Source organism: Oncorhynchus mykiss, chromosome 16, assembly GCF_013265735.2.
Source record: "Oncorhynchus mykiss isolate Arlee chromosome 16, USDA_OmykA_1.1, whole genome shotgun sequence".
In the NCBI taxonomy this organism is placed as follows: domain Eukaryota; kingdom Metazoa; phylum Chordata; class Actinopteri; order Salmoniformes; family Salmonidae; genus Oncorhynchus; species Oncorhynchus mykiss.
Genome location: NC_048580.1, coordinates 42,767,586 through 42,779,114, shown reverse-complemented (window position 1 = coordinate 42,779,114; position 11,529 = coordinate 42,767,586). Strand labels below are relative to the sequence as shown.

The 11,529-nt window shown below is 43.5% G+C and overlaps 1 protein-coding gene across 1 annotated transcript; it reads left to right on the top strand.

The window, feature by feature from the left end:
• Nucleotides 1–5,766: 5,766 nt before the first annotated feature.
• On the top strand, nt 5,767–11,266 carry LOC110492059 (zinc finger protein 64). The gene is made up of 6 exons (XM_021566040.2): nt 5,767–6,024; nt 6,326–6,487; nt 6,700–6,843; nt 7,092–7,154; nt 7,313–7,564; nt 9,405–11,266. Exons 1-6 carry the CDS (start codon nt 6,003–6,005, stop codon nt 10,949–10,951), a joined length of 2,190 nt encoding a protein of 729 aa, XP_021421715.1. The 5' UTR covers nt 5,767–6,002; the 3' UTR covers nt 10,952–11,266.
• Nucleotides 11,267–11,529: the final 263 nt, after the last annotated feature.

Genomic DNA, 11,529 nt, shown 5'->3' with positions numbered 1-11,529 from the left:
CGTGACAGTATGGCTGGCTTTCTTGCTTTCAGCAGCTCTCATGTAAGTCCATGGCGACACTGTAACCAGGATGCTGCTCTAATGCAAGTCTATGGCAGTGCTGTGTCCAGGCTTGCCAGTAATCCTCGGGTGCCCTCAGGTGGAAACATGCTATAATTGCTGTTGACAACCAACAAGTCACTCTGCAATTACAGCATCTGCCGCTCCTGTGTGGCGGTATACTGTGATGGGCTGTGACAGCTCGTTGCCATTAAGACACTGTAAGCAGCTGGCATGCCTCGGTGTGGGGGGAATACTGTGACAGAGGCCCCACTCCCCCCCACTTATTGTTGCCCTTGTCTCGCAGGGAATAAAGAAGGACATTACTTCAGGGAGAGGAATCTTATGGATCTCAATGACCAGAGAGAGAATGAGGCAACACTCTAAATTGGCAGAGCACTATTTACATTACATGATAAGTTGGACCTGTGCTTTGAGGATGCAAATATAATTTGTTTATAAAAGTCATTGGTATGAATTTTAATTGATATAAATTATCCTGGTTAACATTGGATATGGATATGAGGGTGGAATACACAGAATACACAGAATAAAAATGCTATAGGCCTAAATGTTGGAGTATTGAGTGGCAAGTAGTATGTTTGGAATTGTAAAAGCTGTGATTGATACATAATTCTCCTGGCATAATTATGAAAACTGACTGTAGATCAAAGTCAGAAGAGGCCTACACATTGCTTAAGGCGTGAGATGTGGTTTATGCCTGTTTAATTACCCCATCTCTCCATGAGTCATTTGTCTGCCAGACTGCCGCAAACTTTATAAAGACCGTTTGAAGTACATTTAACTGTATTCGTTTTTGAGGATTTATGTGAAAAATGATTTGCATGCTCTTCATTCAAGCGAGTGTCATCAAATGTATCAACATAGGGACCTCTGAAGCTGTATGAATAAGGGGAATAGCAGCAAACACCTCACATAAACGTCATGTTGGGAATCATTAGAATATGTGGAGGACATCAAGAACTTCCTTACCCAGTTATGGAGATAAATCCTGGATTGCCCATGAGAGGCTTTGAAACCACTGGTCAGCCATATTGGTACACTGCAGAAGAATCAGTCCTCCATAGGAATTATTGAAATTCTACAGTATTTCAATTACATTTTTCAAGGACAAAATTACATGTATTTAAGTATTTTGGGGTTGTAGTCGGGACTCCTAAAAAATAGACTTTAAGGAAAATGTTTTTATAGATTTGTTTTTTATTATTATTAAATTTTTTACAATGGTGGGGGTGTATCAAAATTGATGAGCGGTGGCTTCAAAACATTGACCCCTGTCAGTCATCTAGTGTATATATAAATAATTACCCGATATAACCTAAATCAGTTCAGACAATCTACCCTTAGCTTTATGGTGGCGATCAGGCAACTAAGGACCTGCTACTGGAAATGGAGTTGTGTGTCACTCACTCTCATGGTTTACAGTTACTCCATCTCTACTCTCGTCACTTTCTCATTTTTGTTAACTGTAAGAGTCACAGAGATAATATTTGATCACGTGTACAGTTGAAGACGGAAGTTTACATACACTTATGTTGGAGTCATTAAAACTTGTTTTTCAACCACTCCACAAATTTCTTGTTAATAACAAACTATAGTTTTCGCAAGCCGAAGAACACCATCCCAACCGTGAAGCACAGGGGTGGCAGCATCATGTTGTGGGGGTGCTTTTCTGCAGGAGAGACTGGTGCACTTCACAAAATAGATGACATCATGAGGCAGGAAAACGATGTGGATATATTGAAGCAACATCTCAAGACATCAGTCAGGAAGTTAAAGCTTGGTCTCAAATGGGTCTTCCAAATGGACAATGACCCCAAGCATACTTCCAAAGTTGTGGCAAAATGGATTAAGGACAACAAAGTCAAGGTATTGGAGTGGCCATCACAAAGCCCTGACCACAATCCTATAGACAATTTGTGGGCAGAACTGAAAAAGTGTGTGAGCAAGGAGGTCTACAAACCTGACTCAGTTACACCAGCTCTGTCAGGAGGAATGGGCCAAAATTCACCCAACTTATTGTGGGAAGCTTGAGGAAGGCTACCCGAAACCTTTGGCCCAAGTTAAACAATTTAAAGGCAATGCTACCAAATACTAATTGAGTGTATGTAAACTTCTGACCCACAGGGAATGTGATGAAAGAAATAAAGGCTGAAATAAATAATTCTCTCTACTATTATTCTGACATTTCACAGTCTTAAAATAAAGTGGTGACCCTAACTGTCCTAAGACAGGTAACGTTTACTAGGATTAAATGTCAGGAATTGTGAAAAACTGAGTTTCAATTTATTTGGTAAGGTGTATGTAAACTTCCGACTTCAACTGTATGTAAGTCTTATAGAAGGAACATAAAAACTTTACTAAACCTTTCTAGTGGGAAATTTAGCATGTAAATCTTGGTGCATGTAAATCCACCAAGAGGTGGTGCGGCGGTCCATCTTGTGGGCAAATTTTGTCATCATATTTTGTCTGGCATTCTCTGGATTTATGGTGCTTTCAAGACAACTGGTAATTCTGAAAAAACCAAGGTCGAATCATGACGTCAGTGATCTTCAGGTTGAAGCTCTAGAAAGAGGCCCGAGTTCCCGACTTGGAATTCTGAGTTGGATGACCGTTCAAAATGTATTTTCCCAGTCGGAGCTCATATTCTTCAACGTTCCCAGTTGTCTTGAACTCGGCAGATGTCATGCTTGATTGACAGCATTGCCAATGTATTCAACCTTTTCTGGCCCATGGTGTTGCAAATGAATGTTTATCCCTTTAAGCTTGGAAAAGGGACCCTTAAACCCAGACTTGGACCACAAACCGTCTCCATTGAATAGCAGGCTAGTGATTACTTTGCAACACTTGCAGATAGCCACTGATTCCTTCCAAACCACTCATTGTTGAATTTGCAATTGTGTGTAATGTGTAATGTTTATGTCCAATGCCCGATCAGCACCAATACTTTTTATCTATAATTTCTCTTCATATGACAAGAATTTAAAAGAATTTGCCAGTAGATTGTCGACTTGATTCATGACGACAACTGCTTGTCTAGCTTGCTAGCTAAGATTTTGAAAGTATGATGTTGACATGGCCACAGATCCCCATAGATTTTGCGGTGATGTAGTGTCCCCATGAGTGACAGAACACTGAGCCAATCACGGTGCAACTAGAGAACATTACCAACCCGTAAGCTCTGTATTTTCCGCTGACTGCCCCACCACCACAGAAAGCACAGCGCTAGTCTGAAACACCTACATACTCAAGAAAGCAAAAAAGAGACCATGTTTTTATGCTGTTTTATTAATTAACTCAATTATATTTTTTGGTACATGGTTCTCAAACTGATATGTGACACATAGTAATGCCAAAATAACAACCCCACCTAAACAGGTGGGGCTCATAACAGGTGGGTCGCCACTGAACCTTTCACTCATTAGCCTACCTCATACTGCGCTTGGATTTTGAGATGGTTGACCTGGTAGAGCAGCTTGGTCAAGCTGTCCCTTGCTTTGTACCATGTCTGTCGCATCAGCCAGGCTTGGTTCAGACTGCTACTACCATCCATAATAGTCAACAACATATGACTGAAAGACATATCACACAAACACTGCTGGGGAGAGAAGTGAGGATGAGGAACTTCAGAGGGAAGAAAAGTAAACAGGAGAGTCAAATCTTCAGAACCCTGGCCTTTGCTTACCCGTCAGCTGTAGATCAAGGCTTTTCGCTATCTACATCTGGGAAAACAAGATTGACCATTGAGAAAGATTAGATAACCCATACATGCAAAAACCATTTTAGCAGAAAACAGTTGTTGCATACATAGCCTACACTTTACAGATACATGTCTTTTAGCAAAGATAAAAATGACATAAATCCATTTGAGCTCATTTCTACCAGCATGTCACCTGTACAACTAGAGGAGAAAAAAACTCTAGATCACCTTTACTCCACACACAAAGACACATACAAAGCTCTCCCTCGCCCTCCATTTGGCAAATCTGACCATAATTCTATCCTCCTGATTCCTGCTGACAAGCAAAAACTCACACAGGAAGTACCAGTGACGCACTCAATACAGAAGTGGTCCGATGAAGCGGATGCTAAGCTACGGGACTGTTTCGCTAGCGCAGACTGGAATGTGTTCTACTCCAACACCATCATTAAGTTTGCAAATAACAGACGATGGTGGTGGGCCTGATCACCGACGACGATGAAACAGCTCACAGGCAGGAGATCAGAGGCCTGGCAGTGTGGTGGTTCCAGGAGAACAACCTCTCCTTCAGCGTCAGCAAGACAAAGGAGCTGAACGTGGACTACGAAGGTCGAAAGCCATGGGTCCTCCGAAACACAACCCTGCCAAGCCGCACTGCTTCTTGACACACTGCTCGCTTAACACTGAAGCCAGCCGCACTAATGTGTCGGAGGAAACACTGTACAGCTGGCGACCGAAGTCAGCGTGTTTCTGCCCATCCGCCACAAGGAGTCACTAGAGTGCAGTGGGACAAGGACATTCCAGCCGGCCAAACACTCCTCTAACTCGGACGATGCTGGGACAATTGTGTGCCACCTCATGGGTCTCCCGGTCGCGGCCGGCTCCGACACAGCCCGGGCTCGAACCTGGATCTGTAGTGACATCTCAGCCTTACACCGATGTGCCACTCAGGAGGATTAGAATATAAAACAATATTATATAAATTATTATTTTGGGTTAAAATAACACTCCAGGCAATTCATTGGTGTCTACAACTAGATAGAAAGTAGGTAGAAATGATATTGGACATATATTTTCAAATAACTGCCCTTTTTCTGGCCCGCAAATTGATTTTGACAAAAATGTGTGGCTCCCCGTTAAATTTCAAAATGCCGATGTGGCCCTATCGCAAAAATGTTTGCTGATCTAAGCCTAGGCACTAGGCGGTAAATTAACAACATGTAGTAGAAATGTAAAGTTAGCGTTTTGATCACTCACCTGTCAAAAAGAACACCATCTGCAGATGAACAGAGAGGAGAGGACATTTCACATTTAAATTGTTCTTTGATTGACTTTACCTGTGTCAACTTTGACCTGTGTACGTTATTCGAGTCAACTGATAGAGGCAAAAAGAGACATTTGCAGAGATACTGGATATAATGACGAGATGCCTATGACTTCGCCCTAACAGTCTCCTGCTTATTCCTCTCTTTGGATTTGTGGATACATTTCATACTTTAATTTTTTTTTTTTTTTATGTCAACAGCGTGTAATCAACGGTGAGTGAGATGCTGCGCTAGCCTCTAGAATTTCCACAGGTACAACTACAATATAAAGAGTTTTTTTCTCAAAGTTGCCAGGATGTCACATGCATCACACTTATATCAGTACACTCGTTACAACCTAAGCATTATGAAACTTCTATTATATCAAATAAGTTGTATCAAAATAGCAATACACTCATTGCCCCATACAAAAACTCATAATTAGCTTAACGATTAATTTTGGGAGCTAAACCCTCTCGTTTCACCTCTTCCTCGCTGACTTTTGTTTGTTTGGATCCTATTTTTGTTTGCATTTTTTTTAAAAATTTTTTACAAAGCACTTCAAAGATTTTGGATTTCATTAGAATAAGGCCCTTGGTTACGAGTCAAGTATGTGGCGGATGCTGGGAACTGAGACCACCGAGTCATTAGATGGCAGTAATGCGCTCAAATGAAAATGAAAAAATAAATTCCCCTGGAGGAAAAGTGTGTACTGCCGAAAAGTGAAGGGAGCCTGTCGTAAAATGGTTGCAACAATGTTGCCAGTAGAGAGTTCAGAGCTAAAAGTCAGTAGATAAGGAACTTTTGTTATTTCAAAGGCGCTTGTTGTATTGTATACTTATGTTGAATGGATTCGATTCGAGGCGCCTGTCCCAAGTCGGTTGCCTACGTTAGGGGAGCCCTAAACTGAATTGATATCCAGCTATATTAGCGTTAAAATGGCATCATTCAACGGAGGGGGTAAGAAAACTCATAACAAATGTTCAAAACAAAGTCCACTTGGTAGTCAAATTATTAATTTAAATATGTGTGATACAAAAAAAGATCCAATGGCTTTAGTATCATCTAGCAGTCTGTTGTTAGCAATTATATGAAAATATGGCTAGCTATGTTTACAAGTTGCAAAGTAGGCCTACATTCAAATAGTCCCTACTCAAAGGTAGGATTAGTCTTGGTATTGCAGGGTAGGCTATGGTTGTCAATAATCACAATGTTCTTGAATAAAAACTGGGTTTTATCCCATTTTCCCCCTCATCAACAGGAGGGAACCATGTACTTGTGGAAGTGAGCCCAGATATCCACATCTGTGGCTTCTGTAAGCAGCAGTACAATAACTTTGAGGTCTTTCTGGCCCACAAGCAAAATGGCTGCCATATACCCTCCTCTAACATATCAGCATCTAACTCCGCACCCACTCTTACAGGTAAGACCATGAGATGGTCTCTCTCTCTCTACACGGTCTTGTCTTGAACATGCTACCCCAAACTCCTTTAATATACTGTTGGAACAATGAATAGTCTATATGTTATCAAGTTTTAAAAATTATTCCTTTGTTATTTGGGAACTCGGTTGTCTGGAAATGTATCCTTTACAGTCAGAATATTCCCCCCCCCCCCCCCCCTCCTTTCCGCCCAGATTCCAGCACAGAGTTTTTTGAGGAAGCCTACCAGACGTGTGTTATGAGAGGTGTCAAAAAGATCCTGACCAAAGCCCCCAAAACACCTTCCAAAAAAATAAAACCTGCCCTGACTTCAAAGAGACGCAGCTGCTGTTTCTCAGGTTGGTAGCTCACTCCCTCTTTCCTCGTTTATTACTCTTCTGATACATTCCTTCCATACTGCTGCTAGAGAGGAAGCACATTATCTGCTGGTCAGTTGCAACCATTTAGTTACTTTTTTTTATAGCTACACAACTTAATACTACAGTGAGGTGGCCTTAAAATGTGGGTGAAACAACACTATTATATTCAGGCTGCATGAATCAATCAATTTTCTAATCAAATGCATCATTTATTCCTTTGCCCCTAGGTTGCTCTTTCAAGACACAGTACGGTCAAAAAGACATGGAGCGGCATCTCAAAACGCATACTGGTATGTAACAATACCAGTATTATTAGATCATAATTCAAATTGGATTTATGCTCCTCCTAGTATGTATTGCAAGACTTGACATAAATGTATCCTCCAATCCACCTGTGTGTGTGTGCTTGTGTATATGTGCTTGTGTATATGTGCTTGTGTGTGTCTAGGTGAGAAGCCGTTTGAATGTGAGCTGTGCCAAAAGCGGTTCAGCCGGAGGGACAAGCTGAACATGCACCTCCGATCCCACACGGGAGAGAAGCCTCACAAGTGCAAGTACTGTCCCTACGCTGCGGCCGACAGCAGCAGTCTGAAGAAACACCTCCGTATCCACTATGACGAGAGGCCCTTCAAGTGCCAGATCTGCCCCTACGCCAGCCGCAACTCCAGCCAGCTCACCGTGCACCTCCGTTCACACACTGGTGGGTCTGCTTTCCCTTCACTACTTGGGTTGATTAGTACACTGAAGCATGGAATTGGTGTTCACAAGTTACAGTGGGGGAAAAAAGTATTTAGTCAGCCACCAATTGTGCAAGTTCTCCCACTTAAAAAGAGGAGAGGCCTGTAATTTTCATCATAGGTACACTTCAACTATGACAGACAAAATGAGAAAAAAAATCCAGAAAATCACATTGTAGGATTTTTAATGAATTTATTTGCAAATTATGGTGGAAAATAAGTATTTGGTCAATAACAAAAGTTTCTCAATACTTTGTTATATACCCTTTGTTGGCAATGTAAATCTTCACAAGGTTTTCACACACTGTTGCTGATATTTTGGCCCATTCCTCCATGCAGATCTCCTCTAGAGCAGTGATGTTTTGGGGCTGTTGCTGGGCAACACGGACTTTCAACTCCCTTCAAAGATTTTCTATGGGGTTGAGATCTGGAGACTTGCTAGGCCACTCCAGGACCTTGAAATGCCTCTTACAAAGCCCCTCCTTCGTTGCCCGGGCGGTGTGTTTGGGATCATTGTCATGCTGAAAGACCCAGCCACGTTTCATCTTCAATGCCCTTGCTGATGGAAGGAGGTTTTCACTCAAAATCTCACGATACATGGCCCCATTCATTCTTTCCTTTACACGGATCAGTCGTCCTAGTCCCTTTGCAGAAAAACAGCCCCAAAGCATGATGTTTCCACCCCTATGCTTCACAGTAGGTATGGTGTTCTTTGGATGCAACTCAGCATTCTTTGTCCTCCAAACGTGACGAGTTGAGTTTTTACCAAAAAGTTATATTTTGGTTTCATCTGACCATATGACATTCTCCCAGTCTTCTTCTCGATCATCCAAATGCTCTCTAGCAAACTTCAGACGGGCCTAGACATGTACTGGCTTAAGCAGGGGGACACGTCTGGCACTGCAGGATTTGAGTCCCTGGCGGCGTAGTGTGTTACTGATGGTAGGCTTTGTTACTTTGGTCCCAGCTCTCTGCAGGTCATTCACTAGGTCCCCCGTGTGGTTCTGGGATTTTTGCTCACCGTTCTTGTGATCATTTTGACCCCACGGGGTGAGATCTTGCGTGGAGCCCCAGATCGAGGGAGATTATCAGTGGTCTTGTATGTCTTCCATTTCCTAATAATTGCTCCCACAGTTGATTTCTTCAAACCAAGCTGCTTACCTATTGCAGATTCAGTCTTCCCAGCCTGGTGCAGGTCTACAATTTTGTTTCTGGTGTCCTTTGACAGCTCTTTGGTCTTGGCCATAGTGGAGTTTGGAGTGTGACTGTTTAAGGTTGTGGACAGGTGTCTTTTATACTGATAACAAGTTCAAACAGGTGCAATTAATACAGGTAATGAGTGGAGGACAGAGGAGCCTCTTAAAGAAGAAGTTACAGGTCTGTGAGAGCCAGAAATCTTGCTTGTTTGTAGGTGACCAAATACTTATTTTCCACCATAATTTGCAAATAAATTCATAACAAATCCTACAATGTGATTTTCTGGATTTTTTTTTTCTCATTTTGTCTGTCATAGTTGAAGTGTACCTATGATGAAAATTACAGGCCTCATCTTTTTAAGTGGGAGAACTTGCACAATTGGTGGCTGACTAAATACTTTTTTGCCCCACTGTATATAAATCTGGTTCTGAAATCTGGCTATTAAATGGTCTACATTGTTTCCCATTCATTTGGGATTTAAATATGGAACATGGACTCATTTTGGTATAAGACCACTTAACTTCTGAATAGTCTGGCAAACGTACGTTTCGAGTCAAGTTGTTGTTGGGTGTTCTATAAAGATATATATATATTCCTCTACTTTAGGGGATGCACCTTTCCAGTGCACTCAGTGTGAAGCAAAGTTCAAGATCAACTCTGACCTGAAGAGGCACATCCGCATCCACTCGGGTGAGAAGCCTTATAAGTGTGACTTCTGTGAGTACCGCTGTGCCATGAAGGGCAACCTGAAATCTCACGTCCAGATAAAACATGGCACGTCCAACTCTTTTCCCTGCCCTGACTGTGACTTCCAGTGCACCAACAAGACAGCCCTGCGGCAGCACTCGCGAGAGCACCAGCCCACTCAACCCATCCAGTGCTCCAAGTGCATCTACTCCTGCTCCAGCAAGGGGGCGCTCAAGGTCCATGAGCGGATCCACTCTGAAGAGCGACCCTTCAAATGTGACTTCTGCAGTTTCGCCACCAAGCAGCGCAGCAACCTGGTCATCCACAAGAAGAAGTGCCATGCGGACAAACCTGAGAAGGGGGCCAGTGTTGGTGGGAAAGGAGGCAAAGCCAGTGTCGGTAACGGAGAGGACCCTGCCAAGCCTGTGAGCTCCCGGTACCGGGCCAAGCTGGATGCGACGCGGGCCTTCCGCTGTGACCTGTGCGAGGCATCGTTTGTGAGGGAGGACTCTCTGCGCAGCCACAGGAAGCAGCACCGGGAATCAGGCTCTGAACAGACTCTTTCCTTGACACTCCAGCCCATTACCTCCCATCCCAGTAGTGTGACTGTGAGCCCTTTACCCAGGCAGGACAGCCACACCACCCAGCTCCCCCTCCACCATGTACCCCTAGCTCCCCTGGCCCCCTATAGCAGTGCCCAGCTTAAGATCATAGTATCCCATCCTTTGGGTCAGGAGGGCTCCTTCCATCCCCTGCAGGCTGGGGTGGGTGTGGACATTGGGCAGCACCAGCATCACACCAAGGGTTCCTCCGCCATCCTCTTGAGCCCAGAGAGTCAGGACATGGTGGTCAACTCCATGATCCAGCAGGTCAACCTGAGCCTCACGCCCATGCAGCATATAGGAGGTCCAACAGACGGCGCTGGTTTGGAGCCTGGGACGGTCCTGCTGACACACCTTTCCTCAGAGGATAGCAGTAACCCTCTGCACCAGGCCCTACTGCAGACAGCCATTACCTCCCAGGTCTCTTCAGCAGCCCACAGCACACAGGCCTTCATCACCACCTGCTCAGACCTGGAGGGCTTTAACGCTCTTATCCAGGAGGGAGGCACCGAGGTTACTGTTGTGACGGAGGGAGGGAACCACGGTAATCTAGTCGCCACGGCCACCTCCATGTTCCCGCCCCCAGACATGATGTGTAGCGAAGGTGGCCCTTCGGAAGACTTGGCCAAGCAGGCACATGTAACAGTGTTGCACGGGGTTGGGGACAATAGCATTACCACCTGTGAGGAGGACAGTAGTCTCATTGTCCCTAGCATCAGTTTAGGCAGCCAGGGAGTGGTCATCCACAGCTTGCCTCTGGTGGTGACTGCCCAGAACCAGCCTGTTCTAGAACAACTCTCAGTCTCTACACAGAACCTCTATTCAGTGTCGGACACACACAACATGGACGGCCTCCAAGACTGACTAGATCACCATTACTGAAGGTCAACAGGTCAAATAGATATTTATAACAAACGGTGAGATGGCAGCTAATGTTCCGTTACAGAGTGATGACTCTTGACTCATGTCATGCTTAGGTGAATTTAGTTGTTAATCATAAATTCCGGCTTGAATGAAGTATGTTTGGTACAACCTAGTCAAAATCAGATTATTTTCACCTTTGACGTGTTTCCCAATCATGAACTTTCCAATTCCGTAGAACACGAAGGAGATGCATTGCTTAAAGTGTCATGAAACTGGGCATTTCAGAAAAACAAATTAAAACAATATCTGCTTGTGTTTCTGTGCTACTGTCCTATTTTGAAATAATTTAAATGTATTGTACTTGGTGTATGTTTCTGCTTTACTAACCTGTCATTGACCATGAAAGAGTATAAATACATTAAAGTTAAAAATGGATAACTTATATCAAAAAACCTAGACAGAAAATACATTCTATGCTTTCCAGTTACCTATTATTTATGTCAATAGATGTTCCTAGTGTCCACAAGCTATTTGCTTAACGTTCTTTGTATCTATACGGAATTGAAGCCTTTCATGGC